At 45.4% G+C, this 22,143-nt stretch overlaps 2 protein-coding genes, 1 long non-coding RNA gene and 3 other non-coding genes across 10 annotated transcripts in view; 2 read left to right on the top strand and 4 right to left on the bottom strand.

Annotated features, from left to right (window-relative positions):
- Positions 1–8,908, bottom strand: part of MYO1G (myosin IG) — a 90,656-nt gene extending 81,748 nt beyond the window's left edge. For all 3 annotated transcript variants that reach the window (XR_006279537.1, XR_005291385.2, XM_043509790.1), the window contains exons 1-5: positions 8,820–8,908; positions 7,408–7,475; positions 5,992–6,055; positions 5,023–5,090; positions 4,163–4,230 (exon numbers count right to left, since the gene is read on the bottom strand). The gene's annotated coding sequence lies outside the window, so the exon portion shown is untranslated. The remainder of the gene's footprint in view (positions 1–4,162; positions 4,231–5,022; positions 5,091–5,991; positions 6,056–7,407; positions 7,476–8,819) is intronic.
- On the bottom strand, positions 3,047–3,184 carry LOC119852351. Its single transcript, XR_005291619.1, has one exon. It is a non-coding gene; the product is annotated as a small nucleolar RNA SNORA9 (small nucleolar RNA).
- Positions 4,803–4,937, bottom strand: LOC119852350. Its single transcript, XR_005291618.1, has one exon. It is a non-coding gene; the product is annotated as a small nucleolar RNA SNORA9 (small nucleolar RNA).
- Positions 7,188–7,322, bottom strand: LOC119852349. Its single transcript, XR_005291617.1, has one exon. It is a non-coding gene; the product is annotated as a small nucleolar RNA SNORA9 (small nucleolar RNA).
- Positions 8,909–12,508: 3,600 nt separating the features above from the next.
- CCM2 (CCM2 scaffold protein) overlaps positions 12,509–22,143 on the top strand; it is a 133,648-nt gene continuing 124,013 nt past the window's right edge. For 2 of the 3 annotated variants that reach the window (XM_038393559.2, XM_038393558.2), the window contains exon 1: positions 12,512–12,764. In XM_038393559.2, the coding sequence (XP_038249487.1) occupies positions 12,735–12,764 (30 nt within the window). In that variant the 5' untranslated portion in view covers positions 12,512–12,734. Of the gene's footprint in view, positions 12,765–22,143 lie in introns of all 3 variants that reach the window. The other variant, XM_038393566.2, reaches the window with a different exon arrangement.
- LOC122459077 lies at positions 12,816–16,139 on the top strand. The gene is made up of 2 exons (XR_006279535.1): positions 12,816–15,777; positions 15,968–16,139. It is a non-coding gene; the product is annotated as an uncharacterized LOC122459077 (long non-coding RNA).

Here is a 22,143-nt window from a genome sequence, read left to right as displayed (position 1 = left end):
TCTCTTTATAGAGCAGGGTTCTCACAACAAATGCTCTGCAGGCCTCAGAGTGCAGCTACTATTGCTCTTGCTGGTGGCCACTCTGACAAATTTTCCTGAAATACTTAATTAACTTTAGAAAAAACAAAACATGAACATACACATGTCCCAGTCATTGTAAATTTATTTATGATGGTTTTTTTCCCCTTCTTCAGACTCAATAATAAAAATAATGCACAGCTGCCTCTATCCTTTACTGGAGCTGAACACAATAGACCACTAATAAGGTGCTTGGCGCGTTCTTTTCTTGTGGTTGGGTTTTTGCTTTTTTGGTAAAAGGTGGATGTCGGTACAACAATTTGGAACCACATTTAAAAATGCTTTTACATAATAAACGTCCAAATAATAATGAAAAAAACTGCAAATATGTCCAAAATTTCTCTTTCACAGACCAAAAAATAAAAATAAAATATCAACCCAATCTAGCACTAATAATAGTAACAAACAATCCTGTTATATTATGCTTTACCACTATAGGGTGATAATGAAATTAAAGTTCTGGGGTTTAACACAGCCATTGTGTGGATCAGACTACCTGCAAAAGTTCAGGAGCTCTTGGAATGGAAAGTCTACAGGATCTCGGGTCTCCTGTGAAACTAGAAGGGAAGCTTCCAGATTAGCATCAGTGAGGCCGTTTCGGTACTTGCTCTTCAGATAATGGAGTGCACTAAATGCCCTCTCACACAGCCCAGTAGTTGAAAACAGGGACAAGAAAAGCAAAGCAACTGTAGCTAGAGGCCTGTAGGTGTCCTCAGATAGGTACACTTTGATCCAGAACTGCTGCACTGTAACACCGGGCTGACTGAAGTAGGTTTTCATTCTTGCATTATTATGCATGTGCACCATGAGATACTGGAGATTCCTTAAATCCAAAGAGGCAAAGGAAGCTAATCTGTCTTGCAAGGCCGTTAGTTTGTCCGCAGCCAAAAACCCCGAACCAGAATTGCTGAATGGGTCCGTCACAAAAGTGTACTGATGGAAAAAGTTTCCTTCGCTGAAACAATTTTCAAGATCTTCCAAGATGATAGACAGGTATTTGGTTACAGCTAAGCTGACCTTTCGCTGCACGCTCTCATCCTGACAGCTGAGAAACCCACTAAGCTCAGAAAAAACGGAAAAGTCCCGTTTCTCTTGTAGTTGCTGGACGATGTCAGTGATGGTCATTCGGAATGTATGAATTACTTCAACACAGTCAAATATTGTTAGCTGAGGTACCTGAAGCTCCAGGTTCAAGGAAGCAAGCTTTGGTAAAAACTCTTTCAAAAAGAGCAAACAACCATGTACTCCTGGATCTTGAAGCTTTTGGGACAGTTGCGGTGAAACTGTGTTCAAAACCTCAATGAGTTCTCCCTGGAGCTCAAACAGCCACTGTACATTGTCATTCAAACTAAGCCAATGGACCAGGTTGTAATTCAGCAGCATCTTGTGTGTTTCAGAGCCCGTTTCACACAGAGTTGCGAATCTCTCTTTATGGACACCGCTGATGTTCACAGCACGGATGCACTTTTTCACTACGGATTCAACCTCATCCATACTTTCCATTGAAGCCTTGCTGGCAAGTACTTCTTGGTGGGCAAACCAGTGAAACAGAAAAAGTTTCTGAGGGCAGCTTTCTTGGAAGCAGTTCAACACCCCTGCTTGGGCACCTTGCATAGCTTCTGCCATGTCAGCTGTCAAGCCGCACAGATTGTCAAAGCTAACCCGGCACTCCTGCATTCTCCCCCGAACACACTGAAAAATATGTTTGCCAGTTGGCCTATCAGTAAGGCTAACCTGACATAAAACGCCTTCGGTAAAACAACAATGAACGCAGTCAAAAAAGCGAACGCATACAATTATCTTGGGATTCTTCATGACGTCAGGGGTCTCAACCAAGCACAGGCTGTAGAAAGGGCTCACTGCGACTTTCTCAGCTATTTCATTTTGTAGAAAGTTTGCTAGATCTCTTGTGCTTCTCTGTAACATGTCATTGCTCAGTGGTAACTCTCTGAAAAGCGCATTTTCTGGTTGAACGGCCAGAACAATTTTCTTCACGAGTTCTCCGTCGTCAAAAGATTTCCTTGCTTGCCCCAAAAGCAGTGCCACTTTAAAAGTAGCCACGCATATCTGATCCATTTTCTTCAGAAAATCTTTGGGCCGTCGCTGTTGTCTTTCGAGCTCCGTTTTTGCATCATTTAACAGCTTGCGCCTCTGAAACTCACCATTATAATTCTGTTCAACTTCCCCTGCATGAGTGTTATAGTGACGTTGCATCGCATACATTTTAATTTGATGAATTTCTTTCTTACAAACAGCGCACACTGCAACTTGATCAGAAATGGAATTGGATGGCTTCAGAAACACAAGAAACCGCGTTTCCCACTGCTCCTGAAATTTTCGATTTTCTTCCTTCCATGTTCTGCTTTTCTTAGCAGCAGGTTGTGCCTCTGGGACCATCTCTGCATCACATTCAGGGGCATTTTCTGGCACTGATTGTTTGAAAACCTTCCCAATATCCATTTGCATTTTTAACTCTTTCGCCATTTGCCACAAACAACCTCAACCTACCCAAACACCTTGCAGTGATCTTGCCGACGAGGATGCTGGCCAACAGCTGCTTATGGAGCTACAGTAGTGCGAGATGTAAACACAGTGATTAGCCAATGAATATGCTTTGTGACTTGAAAAGAAAACCACCCCATGTAGTTCAGCTCTCCCTGCACTGTATTGTAATATTTAGAAGGGCATGAGTGTACATTATGATTTATGGCATTCACAAGGCAACTTTAATACTTAACATCTCAGCGATTGTTGGGGCTCTTTGGAGGCTGTCATGGCTGCAAAAAAAAAAAAAAACCACTGGTGGCCACATTTGAGAAATGGTGTTTTAGAGCATCCTTTCACAAGGAGCCATCATCTAAGGGTTATAATTCCATCAGACAGACTCAATCCACAGCTTTACAAGCACTCTAAAGAATATCACCGCCCCTTTGCTTTGGGATCTTCACGCTCCTGTGCGCCGGCTTAGGAGTGTCTGAAATTTCTATAACCTCACTCCGAAATGGGAGCAGAGCAAGGCCTCAAACCATCTCAGGTCTGCTCTTGCAAGCTCTACAGGAACGAACAGGGTCACAAGGCAGACCCAGCCATGCTGGAAGGCTTGCAGGAAAGAACTTGGCCTGTCAGGCACGCAATAGATCCTCTTATTCAAGGAAGACAGCACCATTTAACAATAGAAACAGATGCTGTGGCAAGTGGCATCAGCCAGCCAGACACTCTCACAAGCAGATATATTTATTCATATGGCTATTGGTACAGAACAGAACAGTGCATACATAACTAAGGCTGCAATCTCGTGATTCCTACTTCTATTGATCAACAGCATTTATGCTGCATCATCTGAACCCTAAAGACTCCAACATGGGTGTGAATTTTATACAGGGACTACCTGCAGCACTGACACGCAGCAGCTAATTTCCATCAGCAATACAACAGTTTGGGGGAAGAATAACTTCATTGAAATTACAGGCAGAGTTACATTGTGCCTTCCCAGAATTCCCCATGGTGGAATTTGGCCAGCACGCTGGGGTTATCACATACTCCTGAGGGGAGTGCCATAATGGAACCCGTTACTGTATTGCAACCAGTCAAAGCCTCAGATCCACATTTTATATGCAGCAAAGTATCACTCGGTCTCTGGGGCACTGTTCAAAACCAACTCAAGAGTTCTGACTGAGCTGATGCCATTCTGGGATTTCTTTTGCACATCTCCCATCCAGCTACAGTCCAACCCAGCTATGCTTAACTTGTAAGTTGCAGAGATCAGACTTCGACAATCTGGCCAAAGACAACGTGCTGAATAGAAATGCCAGCACCAAACAATGGCTGGATTTTAGGCCTACTCCTTGCATGGCCTTGCCCTGTTTTCTGGTAGGTATCAACATGCAAGGCTCTGTTTTGTTCAGGGGAATACAGCTGCCCCAGATGGCCCCATCTCTGCTCATCAAGCTCCAAGGGTTTCTTTTTGTTTTTGTAAAGTGGGTGTTGGGTTTGGGACACTAGTTTCTTCAAGGTCTGGGAGCAGGGTTCAGGTGTGGAGAAGAACAGACATTTCAGCCCAGAACTATTCTGGTTTTTAGCTTACCTACTAATTCCATTTTCCATAGCATGAGCACTTCCATGTGACCAGCACAGAGACAGGGAAGCCACAAGCTGCAGGCAGGAAGACAAGATATGGTAACACCAGAAATGCAGCTTTAGAAATGGAAATTTATTAAACGTGAATGTGGAGAGGAAAAAAAAAACAACAAAAACAAAACAAAAAATAACCCCAGTGCAAGGTCCATCCTGTGAATCCTAACACAATAACCCAGAATGAAAGGGTTATGTGAGACTAAAGGAGGGCTTACAACAGGTTTTGCTATGGAATAAACATTGTTCATGCCTCATGGCTTTTCATACAACTTATGCTCACAGATCCTTAACGGGTGGGGAAGAAACCGGGAAGCCGGGTTAAGGGCTTGTTATGCATATTTTAGGCAGAGGTAGTCAATAGGTGGACCACAGGTCAAATCTGGACCGCCAGACACTTTTGAACAGACCCAAAAATATTTTTATTTACTGGTGGTGGTGTGTAGTTGTTGCTGGAATTGTTTCGTTATTTACTACTTTCCTCTGGAGTCTAGACCTTGACCAAGAATTTTGGACCTTGGCAAAAATAAATAGCTGTCCCTGTTTTAGGCTCTGTGCGGTTCTGCCTTGATGCGATTTGGACTCCTGATTCAGCCTGTCTGAAATTTCTATAACCTCACTCTGAAAAGGAGCAGAGCGAGGCCTCAAACCATCTCAGGGCTGCTCTCGCAAGCACTACAGGAATGAACAGGGTCACCACAGACCCAGCCATGCTGGAAGGCTTGCTCACGTGGGGCAGTCAAAGGAACTGGGGAAGACTGATCTGGGAAGTTTAATTTCTTTGATGCAGTTCAAACCCACAGAAATTTTTACCTTTCTAGCTCAGCAGCATTGTGCACTCCTCAGGCCTAGCCACTCCAACCATAGACTGAAGATCATTTCTACAAGCAGGAAAATGAGAAGAGAAAAAAAAATCAGATTATTTAGCGGAAGAAGATGGAGAATCTACTTAACCAGGCAGGTCAGTCATAGGATGCTTCTGGGATATTTATACCCATGTCATCTCAAAGTGTTTTACAAGCCACACATGCCTCACTCACTCCTAAGGCAGGCAGCCACCCTAAAGCAAGTGAGACTATGGAGCAGGCAAGAGTGGAATCAGAGCAGCCCCGACCTGTTACCAAGAGAGGGTTAGTTCTGTGGCACTGTCTAAAGGAGGCACACATTAACCTGCACAGAGATCAGCTGATCTGCCTGGAGAGTAGGGAGCAGAACCCGCTCTGCTGGGATTTGCACCCTAAGAACTAAAGTCTGATGCTTAGAATATGATCCCACCCCTTGAGGACATGCCAAGCGGTCAAAGCCTCAGATCCACATTTTATATGCAGCAAAGCATCATTCTGGGGCACTGTTCAAAACCAACTCAAGAGTTCTGACTGAGCTGACACCATTCTGGGGTTTCTTTTGGACATCTCCCATCCAGCCACAGTCCAACTCAGCCACGTTAACTTGTAAGATGCAGAGATCAGACTGACAGCCTGGCCAAAGACAACACGCTGAACAGAAATACTAGCACCAAACACAACAGCTGGATTTTAGGCCCACTCCTTGCATGGCCTTCCCCTTTTTTTCTGGCAGGTATCAACATGCAAGGCTCCGTTTTGTTCAGGGGAGTACAGCTCTATCTCTGCTCATCAAGCTCCAAGCGTTTGTTTAGGTTCTTTTAAAGTGGGTATTGGGTTTGGGACACACTGGTTTCTCCAAGACAGGTCTGGAAGTGGCAGTGAGGAAAGAAGATCAGACATTTCAGCCCAGAACTATTCTGGTTTTTAGCTTACCTACCAATTCCACTTTCCAAAGCATGAGCAGTTCCATGTGACCAGCGCAGAGACAGGGAAGCCACAAGCTGCAGGCAGGAAGACAAGATGTGGTAACACCGGAAATGCAACTTTAGACATGGAAATGTATTATATGTTATTGTGGAGCAAAAAATTACAAGTGCAAGATCTGTCCTACAAATCCTAACACAATAATCCAGACTGAAAGGGGCTGCAGAAGACTAAAGGAGGGCACAGAACAGGTTTTGCTATGGAATGTTGGGAATCATTAAGAAAAGGACAGATAAGAAGACAGCAAATATCATATTGCCGCTTTATAAATCCATGGCACGCCCACAGCTTGAATACTGCGTGCTGATGCGGTTGCCCTGTCTCAAAAAAGGGATAGTGGACTCGGAAAAGGTCCAGAAAAAGGCAACAAAAATTATGAGGGGTCTGGAACGGCTGCCTTATGAGGAGAGATTAATAAAACTGGGATCTTTCAGCTTGGAAAAAAAAGAGGACTAAGGGGGGATATAACAGAGGTCTATAAAATCATGATTGGTGTGGAGACAGTAAAGAAGGAAGTGTTATTTACTCCTTCTCATACCACAAGGACTAGGGGCCACTGAATGAAATTAATAGGCAGCGGGTTTAAAACGAACAAAAGAAAGTATTTCTTCATACAACGCACAGTCAACCCATGGAACTCTTTGCCAGAGGAAGTAGTGAAGGCTAAGACTATAACAGGGTTCAGAAAAGTATCAGAGGGGTAGTTATGTTAGTCCGTATCCACAAAAACAATGAGGAGTCTGATGGCACCTCAAAGACTAACAGATTTATTTGGGCATAAGCTTTTGTGGGTAAAACCCCCCCACTTCTTCAGATGCATGGAGTGAAAATTATAGATACAGGCATAAGTATACTGGCACATGAAGAGAATGGAGTTATGTTGACAAGGCCAATCCAGTCCGGGTGGATGTGGTAGACCGAATTGGCCTTGTCAACACTGGTTCTCCGTTTGTAAGATAACTCTCTTCTCTGACTCAAGTCTAACCATCCTTATGCAATAAACATTGTTCATGCCTCACGGCTTTTCACACTACTTATGCTCACAGATCACCGGGTGGGGCAGACACTGGGAGGCCAGGTTAAGGGCTGGTCATGCATGTTTTAGGCTCCGTGTGGTTCTGCCTTGATGCAATTTGGACTCCTGATTCAGCCTGTCTGAAATTTCTATAACCTCACTCTGAAAAGGAGCAGAGTGAGGCCTCAAACCATCTCAGGGCTGCTCTCGCAAGCACTACAGGAATGAACAGGGTCACCACAGACCCAGCCATGCTGGAAGGCTTGCTCACGTGAGAAAGTCAAAGGAACTGGGGAAGACTGATCTGGGAAGTTTACTTTCTTTGATGCAGTTCAAACCCACAGAAATTTTTACCTTTCTAGCTCAGCAGCATTGTGCACTCCTCAGGCCTAGCCACTCCAACCATAGACTGGAGATCATTTCTACAGGCAGGAAAATGAGAAGAGAAAACAAATCAGATTATTTAGCGGAAGATGACGGAAAAATCTACTTAACCAGGCAGGTTTCAGAGTAGCAGCCATGTTAGTCTGTATTCGCAAAAAGAAAAGGAGTACTTGTGGCACCTTAGAGACTAACAAATGTATTTGAGCATAAGCTTTCATGAGCTACAGCATCTGATTCAGCTACAGCTGAATGCATCCAATGAAGTGAGCTGTAGCTCACAAAAGCTCATGCTCAAATAAATTTGTTAGTCTCTAAGGTGCCACAAGTACTGCTTTTCTTTTAACCAGGCAGGTCGGTCACAGGATGCTTCTGAGATATTTATACCTGTGTTGACTCAAAGTGTTTTACAAACCACACATGCATCACTCACTTCTAAGGCAGGCAGCCACCCTAAAGCGAGTGAGACTATGGAGCAGGCAACAGTGGAATCAGGGCAGCCCCAGTCTCTTACCAGGAGAGGGTTAGTTCTGTGGCACCGTCTGAAGGAGGTACACATTAGCCTGCACCGAGATCAGCTGATCTGCCTGGAGAGCAGGGAGCAGAACCCACTCTGCTGGGATTTGCACTGTAATTGCTGAAGCCTGATGCTTAGACCACGATCCCCCCAGGCTGGGAGATGCCTTTGAGTGAGAGGTTTCACAGTAGCAGCCGCGTTAGTCTGTATTCGCAAAAAGAAAAGGAGGACTTGTGGCACCTTAGAGACTAACAAATTTATTCGATCAAAAGCTTTCGTGAACTTATACTCAAATAAATTTGTTAGTTTCTAAGGGGCCACAAGTCCTCCTTTTCTTTGAGTGAGACTATCCCTTATACAGCAGCAAACAGGGCGTGAGGCCCACACAGCTCACCGGCCACGCTGCTCACGGCGGCTGGTCACCGATCCCAGCCATCCGCTGCCCCGCGGGTCCCTCACCAGCCCCGTGCCCGGAGCCCCCGCCGCGGCAAGGGCCGTGCTGCACAGCCCGGGGCGTGCCCACCCGGAAGGGAGGGTCAGACCCCGCGGAGACGGGCGCGCTGCCCCGCCACGGGTGCCCTCACCGGCAGCAGCACACGCGCAGCCACCTCTCCAAGACTACAGCTCCCGACATGCACCGCTCCCCCAGCTGCAGCGACAGCAGGGCCCAGCAGGGAACGCTGTCTCCTGGGACTTGTAGTCCCCATATAGCCCCGGGGGTGGGGGGCACCGAAGCTTCTCTCGCCTCCACGTGGGGCTGAACCCTGGGCACAGCCCCCGCCCCAGCACAGGGGGCGGCCCCAGCCTGCGCCCGCTCGGAGCTCCCAGGGCAGCGCAGGCCCCGGATGGCGGCGGATTAGAAACTCACCAGCGCCGCCGCAGCCGCTACTCCCGACCGCGGCCGCCATGTCTTCTGCGTCTGCGCACAAGTCTCCCCGGCGCGTGTGTCGGGTCATCAGCGCGTCCCTCCCCCAACTCCGCCCCCCTGATTTCCTTCGCGGGGCGATGGTGTCACCTAGCGGGGGGGAGGAGGTAGGGCTCGGGCGAGCCGCGAGGCGCATAATTGATGCACATAGTAGACTGGGCGTGGCTGGGTCACTACAAAAAATAATAGGTTTCAGAGTAGCAGCCGTGTTAGTCTGTATTCGCAAAAAGAAAAGGAGGACTTGTGGCACCTTAGAGACTAACAAATTTATTAGAGCATAAGCTTTCGTGAGCTACAGCTCACTTCATCGGATGCATTTCGGATGCTCACGAAAGCTTATGCTCAAATAAATTTGTTAGTCTCTAAGGTGCCACAAGTCCTCCTTTTCTTTTTGCGAATGCAGACTAACACGGCTGCTGCTCTGAAACCTGAAGTTGCTAGTGTGAGAAAAGTTAAAGATAAATTGGAGACAGAGTGTTATGGGAAAAAAGAAAAGGAGTATTTGTGGCACCTTAGAGACTAACAAATTTTGGAGAGGAAGATGATGTCTGTCTAAGAGTTAGCAAAGCCATGACCCAGGGTTATGTTACCATTTTGTTTTGGTTATAACTGAGTTAAGGTTTTTAATCAGTATTTTTGAGAATTGTGAATGTTTTATTAAAATATCTATATTGATAGTATGGGAAGGACATTGGTGCAGATGTTAATTTAAATAATGTGTAATGTAAAGAGCCAATAAGGTGACAGAAATATAACGATGGTAAAGGGCAGTTTAACGTTAATTAATATTATAATAAAGTATAAAAGGAGTAGTTTTGCTAAATTTCAGGAGAGCTTCAATGAACATGCAAAGGGTATTGTTAGGTTCCTGGATATGGCTGTACATCATTCTGTTGTCAGTGGACTGATCACCCATTGATACACCATTTCATCTTTGAGTGTGAGTATAATCATAGTACTGTGTAAGTAGTAATTGAATGCTTGCTTAATTAATTATTTTTCTTCTTTATAAACTTTGATGGTATCATTCAAATTGTCACCTGGTGGTCCTCTATTAAATAAATGTTCTGTAACCAAACTAGAAGCTTAAACCTGAAAACTGTTAGGTTTTATTACACTCTTATCTTTATCAACTTAATACAGCATTTCAATATACAGGTTACAAGAGGTCTACAAAGCACCTAAGATAGCAAACAGCTACAAAGCTCTGTTTTTTGCTCCTTATACAATATTGCCAAACTTAAGTGAACAAAAATCATGACACTGGTTTACAAATCGTGAGATTGGCTTAAAATCATGATTTTTTTCATAATGAGGTGTCTTTGTTTTTTTGAGCTTTCAGGGTTCATAGTGGCAAGCTTTTATCTGCTAGACTTTTAAAAACAAAAGCTGAAATTCTCCCATAATCACATGCCACCGAATATTGTAAGACTTGTGATCAAAGTGTGCAAATTGGCAACAGTTCCTATGTGGCTTTGGCTTGGACAGTTGCTGGGCCATGCAACCTACCACATTTACTGAAGGCAAAGGGCAGTAGTCCTGCAAACTAACTACCTGGGGTCACAGGGTGGCTGGACCTGTAAGAGGAGCTGGGCCCAGCCTCACCTTGAGGGACAAACTGCCTCTCAGCTGAGACTGAGATCAGCGAGAGAGCAGCAGATTCTAAACTCCATCAAGTGGCTCAGTTGGAGAAAGAGATGCAAGGAGGAGGAAAAAAAAAAAGGAGTACTTGTGGCACCTTAGAGACTAACAAATTTATTAGAGCATAAGCTTTTGTGAGCTACAGCTCACTTCATCGGATGCATTTGGTGGAAAAAACAGAGGAGAGATTGATATACACACACACAGAGAACATGAAACAATGGGTTTATCATACACACTGTAAGGAGAGTGATCACTTAAGATAAGCCATCACCAGCAGGGGGGGGGGGGGGAAGGAGGAAAGCCTTTCATGGTGACAAGCAAGGTAGGCTATTTCCAGCAGTTAACAAGAATATCTGAGGAACAGTGGGGGGTGGGGTGGGGTGGGGGGAAGAAATAACATGGGGAAATAGTTTTACTTTGTGTAATGACTCATCCATTCCCAGTCTCTATTCAAGCCTAAATTAATTGTATCCAGTTTGCAAATTAATTCCAATTCAGCAGTCTCTCGTTGGAGTCTGTTTTTGAAGCTTTTTTGTTGAAGTATAGCCACTCTTAGGTCTGTGATCGAGTGACCAGAGAGATTGAAGTGTTCTCCAACTGGTTTTTGAATGTTATAATTCTTGACGTCTGATTTGTGTCCATTCATTCTTTTACGTAGAGACTGTCCAGTTTGGCCAATGTACATGGCAGAGGGGCATTGCTGGCACATGATGGCATATATCACATTGGTAGATGAGCAGGTGAACGAGCCTCTGATAGTGTGGCTGATGCGATTAGGCCCTATGATGGTGTCCCCTGAATAGATATGTGGACACAGTTGGCAACGGGCTTTGTTGCAAGGATAGGTTCCTGGGTTGGTAGTTCTGTTGTGTGGTGTGTGGTTGCTGGTGAAGGCCCCTGTAGGAGACAATGGACCATGGAGGATGTGGGGGTGTGGACAGCTGGAGCAGAGTGACTTAGGTGAGCAGCCAGTAGAGTAGCTGCCTGTAGGGAATTAATTTGCAAACTGGATACAATTAACTTAGGCTTGAATAAAGACTGGGAGTGGATGTGTCATTACACAAAGTAAAACTATTTCTCCTTGTTTATTTCCTCTCCTACTGTTCTTGTAAAGTGCTGGAAATGGCCCATCTTATCACTACAAAAGGTGTCCCCCCTTGTCGTCCCCCCGCTCTCCTGCTGGTAATAGCTCACCTTTCCTGGTCACTCTTGTTACAGTGTGTATGGTAACACCCATTGTTTCATATTCTCTGTGTATATAAAATCTCCCCACTGTATTTTCCACTGCATGCATCCGATGAAGTGAGCTGTAGCTCACGAAAGCTTATGCTCTAATAAATTCGTTAGTCTCTAAGGTGCCACAAGTCCTCCTTTTCTTTCTTAGAGATCCTTGGGGCAGGGATGGAAGGGGGGTACTGAGGGGCTCCGCTAGTTTTCTGGGGCAGGTCTAAAGCTGATGTGCTGAGTCAAGGGCCTAGCTCAGACTCTGGGGGTGGCGTGGCTTGGGGCCAGGCCGGGGACCCACACCCTGCTCTCTGGTTCAAGGCCACTGCACCAGCCCACAGAGCTGAGCCCGCTCCTCGCGCCCCTGCGGCTTTTCCCAGCCCCCTGGATTCTGCCGGGCTGGGCTAGGGGGCTGCAGTCGGGGGGCTCCATGGCTGGCACTGAGACAGCAGCTGGGGGGGGGCTGGATGGGAGTCAGGGGAGAAGGGCCCAGCCCCCCAGGTGGGGGGAGGGGTGAAGGGCGACGCTGGGCATGGAGGGGGCAGGGCAGGGCAGGGCCGGGCCCACGTGTGTGTTGGGGGGGGTGGCAGCGGGGAACGGAGGAGTGAGGAAAGAGCGCAGGCGCAACTCTGTTGACTCCCTCCATCCCCCCCCTCCCTCTCGGCGCTCCGCACATGCGCCGTCCCCCTTCCTCTCTCGGAGGACTGACGTCAGCCCTCCGGCCGCCGGGAGGGGAGCGCCGGCCCCGCGCTGAGCACGCCGGGAAGCCGACGCCCAAGATGGCGGCAGGATTGAAAAGTTGTTGCCGCCGCTGCTGCTGAGTCCGCGGCGGGGGCCGGCGGGAGGCAGCGCGGCTGGCGGGGCGCGGGCCGGCCATGGCCGCCCGGTGAGGGGGCGCTCGGCCGGCCGCCGACGGGGCGGGGATGCCCCCGGGGGGCCGAGGCAGCAGGAGCCCCGGGCAGCCGCCGCCCCTCACCCCCCGCCTGAGACATGGAGGATGAGGGCAAGAAGGGCAAAAAGGTGAGAGCGGGGCCGGGCCGCGACCCTCCCCCGGGCCGCTCTAACCCCCATCCCGGGCCGTGTCCCTTGCCTCCCACCCCCACCCGGGGGTTGCGCCCAGGTCTGGAGCCCCCGGGCTGCGCTGACGTTTCCTCCGGGGCTGTGGCTGGACCCCACCCCCACCCCCGTCCCCGGGCTGCTGGACTCGCCCTGGCCCAGCTGCCGCCCCCGGCTTGCCCAGCCCTCGCCCCTCCATTCTGGGCTGCGCGGACACTGCTGCCCCTCCCCCCCAAGCTGTGCTCTTCCCCCCCCCCCCCCCCCGCTCCGGTGGCTCTGACTCGGCCGCCCTCTGCCCCAGGGTTGCTGTAGTCCCTCCTCTCCCCACGCCGGAGCTGCTGAACCCTGGCGCTGCCCTCCCGTATCTCAGGTCCGCTAACCCTCCCCTGACGCTGCCCAAGGCTGCTGTATCTTCCCTCTCCCCAGCCTGAGGCTGCCCCCTTCCCCAGTGTTGCTAAACCCTTCCCCCAGCCCTGCTGCTGTACCTTTCTCCTCCCCATCGCTGCCCTTGAGGCAGCAGGGATTAGTGCCTCTTGTGGAGGGGCCACTTCCTTTCTCTCTCTCCTCCCCTTAGTCTCTCCAGGCTGTCCCCCCACTCTCCAGTGCACGAAGCCTATTTCTCACTGCCCTCATATGCCTCAGGCTGCTCTCAAGCCTGATCTGGCCCTGGCCAGGCTTGCTCCACGGCTGCACTCCAGCTGGGGCCCTATGTATGACCCACTGGTGGGGATAAGTGACCTAACTCCCCCCCCCCAAACCTGTTCTTGCAAAATGGAAAGAGCTAAAAATCTTCCTTTAAATGAACCTTGCTTGTGGGAGTCTGTCTCCCAGGTGAATGGGACTTGGACAGATGCTTGGACACAACAAAGCAACAAGTGGATGCATAGCAAAATCACAGCTAAGAGCTGTCACGTGCCTGCAATGGAAGTAACCTGTGATGGTATAGGAGACTGCATCCTTACCTGTTTAGCTTAAATACCTTATCTGTGGCTGAAATGCCATGTGAATGTTGCACCTTTCTGATGGGGGTGTGTGGTGGGTTTTTTTTTCTTTCCCTGTGAAGTGCCTTATGCTCTTGAGACTGGTAATTCCCAAGAGTATGGTGCTAGCTAACACTTGCAACTAATAACTTTCCTAATTGGGTTTAATGAAAGAGCTGGAAACTGTGCCACTATTCTTGCAAGTCTGTATATTTGAGTTAATGAGGTAGATTGACCTAATTATTGTAAATACCCGATTCAGCATTTTCATAAAACCATGACTGCTTATAGAGGTATTTGCCTTGTCTATGTAGTAGTTTTAGAAGGGTCTTCTTTAGAATACAGCATTAGATTTGTACTATGACTTCCATTTTTCATGGTCTCTCTAGATAGTCTAGACTCAGACTTGCAGTTCAGTTTCAGAAAAGACATGTTTTCTCTCTTTGTGTAGCTATAGTGCTTGTGAAAGGTGCCAACTTGACAGCCCTGGAGACTGCAGTCCTCTAGACCAAGTACCGCAGCAGTACAAGTCTCTCCACACTGCTTCATCAATGTCACCCAACACCTAGAGACCACTTCTAAGGGTCAGAGGATAGCTTAGTCTTTGTGGCCTACTCAGTCTTCTGCCTCTTTGCTGAAACTGCCAACAGGACAGTCAATTAATGCCAAGATGTCTTAAAACTGTATAATCCTACAAGAGCACTGTACTTCATCTGTGTTGTAACCTGTTACTGTAACTCCCCATGCCTTTTAAAAAAAAAAAAGGGGGGGACGGAACAAGGGTGTAACTCCCACAAAGGTAGGGTGGCTGTTTAAGTGGTGAACTTAAGTAAACCTAACTTAGCACTGACTTGGGATGGAAAGTCTTGGCTTTTAATGCTGTCAAATTATCCAAGTGTTTTGGGGTGGGAGGGTGAAAGATCAAACCAAACTTTACTTGTATTTAGCTATGACACTCTTAGTACCTTTCCCAGATCTGAAGAAGAGCTCTGTGTAAGCTGGAACACTTGTCTTTCACCAACAGAAGTTGGTCCAATAAAAGGTATTGCCTCACCCATCTTGTCTCTTTAATACTAGCATACATGCTGTTCCGAGCAATAGTGAAGACCCTGTTGACCATGGCATCTAAGTTCCCAGGAAGAGGGAAACAGTTATGCCTCAGGCTTGTGATGTCATAACTGTGGGAAAACAAGTTATTTTTAGTCCAGTATTTTGAGTGTAGATACTTGCACTAACCATTATTTCAGAAGGTGGCAGCAGAGTTTCCCAATGAAATATGCAGATGCTCCTCATTAGTGACCAGGGTGTTAACATGTTTAGAAACTTAAGTTTCCTGCTAGTCTGGAATTCTATAGTCATTCCAAACTCAAATCAAGTAATATTTCACTTTACATTTTGCGCTGATGGGTCATTTCATTCTGACCTAAAAGCATTTTACAAACAAACCTCATGACGTCCCTGTAAAACAGGGATATCTTTCTTTCAGATGGGGAACCTGAGAAACAGGTTAAGTGATTTGCCCAAGGTCCTACAGAAAGTAAGTGGCAGAGCTGGGAACAGAATGTGAGCCCTGCCTCCTATTCCTGTGCTCCTGCCACTAGATCGCTTTCCCTTCATAGTATTCTATATGTAACATTAATAGTCAAAGGCTGAATATAAATTGTTTTGAGCTTGTTCTCCCCCCCCCCAAAAATCTGTTTAAAGCAGTTATTTGGGTACTTAAACAAGTGTGAGAACACCTCAATCTGGTCACTTCTGCATTTGTTAACTCTTCTGGTGAAGAGGGGGAGTGAGGAAAACCTTTGCAGAAATAATCCAGGAAATGATCAGTGCTAGCACAAGACTCTTAATGTTACAAGTCACATGCTATCCTTCTAAATGGGGGTACTTGTAGTGTTGTCTGGAAATGCTGTTGAGCTGTATTCAGTATTTTAACCCCTCAAGCTAAGGTTATTTCTTTAGAGATCATAGTTTCAGTTAACAAAACTAGTGTTCCGGTCTGTAGGGTGAAAAGAAAAGGAGTACTTGTGGCACCTTAGAGACTAACAAATTTATTAGAGCATAAGCTTTCGTGAGTGAGCTGTAGCTCACGAAAGCTTATGCTCTAATAAATTTGTTAGTCTCTAAGGTGCCACAAGTCCTCCTTTTCTTTTTGCGAATACAGACTAACATGGCTGCTACTCTGAGGTCTGTAGGGTGTTGCCCTATGACCATATTGTACCGTTTTGGAGCTACATTCTGTGTGCATTCCATTGCCTTTTATCACCTTTACTAATGCAAGGTAGCCACTCGAGCATAGATACAGTAGCGAGGAACTGAGTAGGATCTTAAGGATGAGAGGATGCAATATAAAATCTCATTATAGCGTATGAAGCAGCTTTAAAATGCCATAAACTAGGGCCCCTGTAAAGTTGAAATGGTACTAGATGCATATTTGGTTGTTAGAATGGCTTCCTTGACCAGTATAGACAGGCATCTTCTGACCTACTACATGTCTAGATGGGATTCTCCCCAACAAGAAATTTTAATGACCCTTTCTCAAACACATTATGTGGCAATCTGAATTTTTGGGTTTAAACCATTTAAAGTCTGGTTGGACTTTAAATGGTTTAAACACAGAAATTGATTGTCACAAGTTCAAGCAAGGGTCATTTAAAATTGAGAATCCCATCTGAGTGAAAACAGGTTGTCTCGTTTCAACTGCATGCTGTGTGCTTATGTCATAATCATATTCATGAAACAAATGGCACACTGTCCAAAATGGAAAGCTTGAAATGCTGTAGAAGAGGTAACACTCCCCAGTTTGACTGGCTAGACCTACAGCTTTTGTTGCTTATTTGCTTTTTTTCAACACTTAATTTAATTCAGAATATCACCCACACCCGTTCAAACATGATGGATGTTGAGTTGGTTGCATAAAGGTTCGAATCTTGTAAAAAGCTGACACTTGAATGCAACTATCTTGTCTTGAGTGACTTCACAATCTTCCACCATTTGGATGGCAACAAAATGTGACAACTTCCTTGGCAAACAGATTTGGGTAGATATCTGGATTTCCAGTTAAATGCTAGGAGAAGGGATGACATCAGGTTTGGATTCCAGCAGCTATGTTTCAATGGCCTCTTCCTATTTTGGGCTCATCAGATTCTTTGTGTTTAGGATCATAGGAGCAAGTGGAAGACAGGTTCTGTTGCTCCTCTCCTGTTCTTGTGGTGGTCCAGTTCTTACTAGGTCAATCTAGATTTTACCAATACCACAGCAAGTGTTACAAGCCTGTATTCCATCAAGTCTGTTTGAAGCCTTCAGTTGCTTTTACAAACTTCTCTGCAGAGCCCCTCATGCTGAATGTGTGCTGTTTTGATCAGTCCTCAGTGCAAATATTGATACTTACGGAAGCTGGGAGGATGGAAATGTAGATACTCTTAGAATTCTATACTCATTGGGAAGTTCAGGCGTCAGTCCTCTTCAGTCCCACAGCAGGTAAGCTCCTGAACTTCGAAAACATGCATTAAAATTGTTCTGTGGTATTATTTAACCCTTCTTGGAAAAATGGCTGAGAACCTATCTCTCACATTCAGGATGATTTCACCTGAAGTTTTGAGTAAATTTAAAGACCTTATGATATGCTCACATCTTCAGAAACTGACGCTTTGTGGTTTGTTTGCTGCCGGAGAAGCAGTAGTACAAAATAGGAATGTTTCCTCTCCCCATGTATATGCTTGTAACATTAACTGTTTCTCATCTATGACCAACCATTTTGCATTAATGCCAGTGTTGATACTTCTAGCTCTAACTTGCAATATTTCCTCTTGCAGCATCTGGTTTTAATAAACCTGCAGGTTGATGTGTCTGGAGAAAGTACTTCAATCTTTCCTTATTAAATAGCCCATCTTGTGCTACATTTGAAGGTGGTGGTGGTTTAAAAAATTCCAAACTTTCAGTTGTTGTTTGCCTTTCAGTTGTTATGACATAGTCATTGATCTTTGCACATCTTTTTGACTCCCCAAAAATGCTCTTGATTAAAACTATTGTATGGTTGCAGGAAGGCCTGGGACAAGAATTTGTTTTTGCAACAACACTGCCCTTGCAGTCATTGAAAAACTGCAAGTGAGATGTCATCAAATTCATGCTCTGATTTCCCACTTCAATAGACAGTATCATTCAATAGCATACAGTGACTCTATAGAATTTACACACACATTTTCTGCAGCTGGAGAAGCAGGAATCCTTTTTATCTCGCTACTTAAGTCTTGACAATGTTTACAGTTTAAATGAACTGAAGTAATGAAATGCTTTCCCCTTACTACATGAGATGTGTTGATTCAGACATTCATCCCGTCTAATCACTCCCGATATTGATCAGCAGCATTCACATTTATTACATTTTAGATGGAGAAACTAATAGACTCAACATTCCAAGGACTGAAAAATAAGCTAAGCTAGTCATTTTCATGTAGAACTGTTTATATAAATGTCTGTGTGACATGAAATGAAGGTGAAAGTTACTGGGTTGTTTTTGTTAGGAGAAAAAACACATCTTGAAAATACAACCCTGTTCAAGAAATCAAACCACCATTATGATCACCCTTAAGTACATATAGAAGCATCAGTCAGACTGCAATATGAAATGTATTGATGAGGAAGGAGATGCAAAAACAACTCTAGCAGGCAATCTAACTTAGTCACATGGAAAAATCTCCTTGCTGATGTGCAATTTTTAGTATTGTATCAACCAGGCAAGGTACTAACAAGCTTCACCAGGACTTTATTTTCAAAATGGAAGCCTCTTTACCAAGCTGCTGCTGCTGCACCCTCTGTAGCTCTCTCCAGGCTCTCAACTTCTCCCCCCTCCTTCCTGTTTCCTGTCCTTTCAGACTCCCAACAGCCAGTGCTCCCAATTCTAATAATTACAAGCAACATCTAAACATCACATTCCCTTCTCTCTTAAGAAACTCTGTTAAAATAAACATTTTTTTCTAACCACAGGAACAAATATGAAACGACACTATACTGTTGGCAGAAATTACACTGAAAACACTGTAGATACTACATAACATAGCTTCTAGTCCAGACAGGTGGCTGTCTGGGTCTGACAGGCCATCTCGCAAGCCCCAGTTCCAGTGCAATGAAGTCATCCAGTGCAGACTGGGTGTTTGGCATAATCTCCTCTTGGTGCATAGGCAGGTACAACATAAGCATTCCATGCCCGCCTATCAGAAAGTCGACAGGTGTAAGGTCCCTTCTTTATGATTTTAAGAGGAGCTCTGAATTTATGGTCCCCTTTGTGTAAAATTCCAGGTTTTCATATTCTAACAAAGGAACCACACTCAAACTTTGGTTCCTTAGCACCCGCCGCTTGTCTGTGAAAGCCTTAGACTTTGCTTGGTTCTGTTCAACTGTTTTTCTCACATCCTCATTTGGGGCATCAGGTCATGCCTCTAACAATCCAGCAGTGTTCAGTTTAGTATTCATCTGTTTCCAATGCAGTAACTCCGCAGGTGATCTTTGCATTGTGGCATGTTGTGTAGCCCAATAGGCTTGCAAGAAATCAGTAGTGAAGGGTATCTACAATCGCCCTTCCAGTTTAGCCATTTGCAAACTTTCAAACTTCGGTTAAACCGTTCGATTTTTCCCATTGGCTTGATGGTAATACAGGGATGACCTTCTATGTAAAATGTTCTTCTGTGCTAGAAAAGTTTCAAACTCCAGGGAAGTAAATTGACTACCATTATCTGAAACCAGTTCTTTGGGGTTACCTTCCCTGCTAAAAACTGAAGAGAGGAACTTAATCACTCTAGCAGAAGAGATTTGCGATGTAAACGCTACCTCAGGCTATTTACTGAAATGGTCTGTTAAAGTGATGGCATAACAGCAGTCAATTGGAGCAGCATCAAAGAGTCCTACAATGTCAATCGCCATTTTTTTCCCATGCAGATTCAGGAAGAGGAACAGGCTGTAATGGAGGGCTACATGTCACTGCTGTCTTATCATGCATTTGGCAAGGGACACAGGATTTTGAGTGCTTCACTTTGAGTCCATCCCTCGCCACCAATACAGAACCCGTAGTTTGGTTTGGACAATTCCTTGAATATAATGTGCCAGGTGTATGAGTTTTGACTGTAATTCTTCTGGCACAAGGAGCCGGTGTGTACCTCGTAGCACACAGCCATCAAATAAAGTTCATCCTGAACTCTAAAATAAGGCAGCAAAACTGGGTCAAGGTTTTTAGGGTGACTGGGCCATCTCTTTTTTCAGAAATTCCTGTAGTTCAGCGTGTCCAATTCAACAAAAACAAGCGGCTTGAAATTGTTCTCTTGTAACTGCAGTGAGAGCGCTTGTAATAAGCACAATCACTACATCTTCATCCTCTGGTGGACCATCTGGTGAAGGCAAAGGCAGGCGAGATAGGCAATCAGCGATCACATTTTGGTTTCCAGGCTTATATTTCAGTTTATAACTGAAAGAGTAGTCTTGCAGACCAACGAGCAATATGGTATCCTGTTGTTCTCAGTCCTTTCGGGGTGAGCAACATCATCAAAGGGCTGTGGTCTGCGCATAACTTGAACGTGCAGCCCCACAGGTAAGTCCTCCATTTTTCAGTAGCCCAGACAAAAGCAGGTGCTTCTTTTTCGACTGTACAATATTTTCTCAGCATTACTTAGTGTCCTTGAAGAAAATGCAACAGTCCTCTCTGTGTTGTCCTCCATGCAATTGTGTGAGAACAGCCCCAAGTCCATAATCAGAAGTATCAGTAGTTACAATTGTAGGCAATACAGGAGTGAATAGAGCCAGTATTGGACTATGTACAATCAAGTCTTTCACCAAAACTAGCTTGTGCGTCTGTTGTCCACACTAAGGTTGAACTTCTGTGTAGTAATTCCTGTAACAGGTCAATGACGGAAGCATAATTGGGAATGAATTTTGCATATCGGGAGGTAAGACCCAAAAAAGAACGTAAGGCTTGCAAATCTGTTGGAGGAGGAGCATTTGAAATTGCCAGGATATGATCTGGACCAGGTTTTAGTCCAGCCTGTGAAATTGTATGCCCAGAAAGGAGAGTTCAGTTTGTCCAAATTTGCATTTGGACCTATTGAGCTGGAGGCCTGCTTTGCTGATGCAGTTTAGTACAGGTTGCAGGTTATTGTCATGCTCCTCCAGAAGTATTTCCAAACACAATAATATCATCCAGATAGCACTGAACTCTATGTTGATTCTTCAGAATCAAGGACATTATATATATATATATATATATATATATATATATATATATATATATATATATATATATAAATTTTTTTTTTTTTGAAAGGCAGTTGGGGCAGATGCGAGACCGTATGGAACACATTTAAAACGAAATAGTCCCTCGTGTAGTAAATGCTGTGAGGTCTCTGCTATCTTCATGCAACATAACCTGGTGGTATGCGCTCTGCAAATCAAGAGTAGAAAACATCTTTGCTCCACAGAGTTCTACAAATCCTTCTATGTGAGGAAGAGGATGGCTGTCAATCACAATAGCTTTATTTGGCTCCCTTAAGTCCACACAAAGGCGAATGCTTCCACCCTTCTGTGTCACTACTATAGATGAAACCCATTCTGAGGAGTCACTCTTCAATAATCTTTTGAACAAGTTTTCCAAGTTCCTCTGAAACAGCTTCCCTGACTGAAAACGGTAAGCGCCATAACTTCGGTCGTACAAGCATCACATTATTCCACATTTTAACTTAATGCAGAAACCCATAAGCACAGCTGAGTTTCTCCTCAACCTGGTGTGTGTACCGCAAGAGTGCTTTGCTGAGGAAGATCGATTTGTCCATTAACTACCCTGAGATTTAAAGTGGCCAGTAAATCTCTGCCAAGGATAGGAGTGCCTTTGTGGACAATGTAGAACTCTGCAGTTACACAGCAATCACCAAAAGTAACTATTACTGGCAGGCAGCCAAGTATTGGAATACGGTTTTTCAAATGAAGTTTGGGTTCAGTAAGAGGCACATCTTTAAAGTAATGCAGATAGATGGAATCAGGTAGTATAGATACTGCTGAGCCAGTGTCCAACCTTAGCTGAATAGAGTGTAGTTTGCCTGAGGGTATGGCGGAAACATTTACAGTGCACTTTCCCTGAGAGCAAAGAGCTACGAGGTGCAGATGGATGCCCTGATTGTTGGAGCCCTGGGCGCTTTGGACCCCTGCAACGAGCATGTGCTGCGGACCTGCGGGATCGGTCGATGGTACGCACGGCTCATGTGGCACCTCATGGTCTCGGACACAGACCGATGGTCCAGGGACATCTACATTGAACACATCACTGCCCACCAACAGTAGCAGGGGGTGTGAGCTGGTACAACATCGTGCATCAACCATGGGCA

This window comes from Dermochelys coriacea, chromosome 2 (assembly GCF_009764565.3).
Source record: "Dermochelys coriacea isolate rDerCor1 chromosome 2, rDerCor1.pri.v4, whole genome shotgun sequence".
NCBI classification, from domain to species: Eukaryota; Metazoa; Chordata; order Testudines; family Dermochelyidae; genus Dermochelys; species Dermochelys coriacea.
This window is presented reverse-complemented; position numbering and strand designations above follow the sequence as displayed.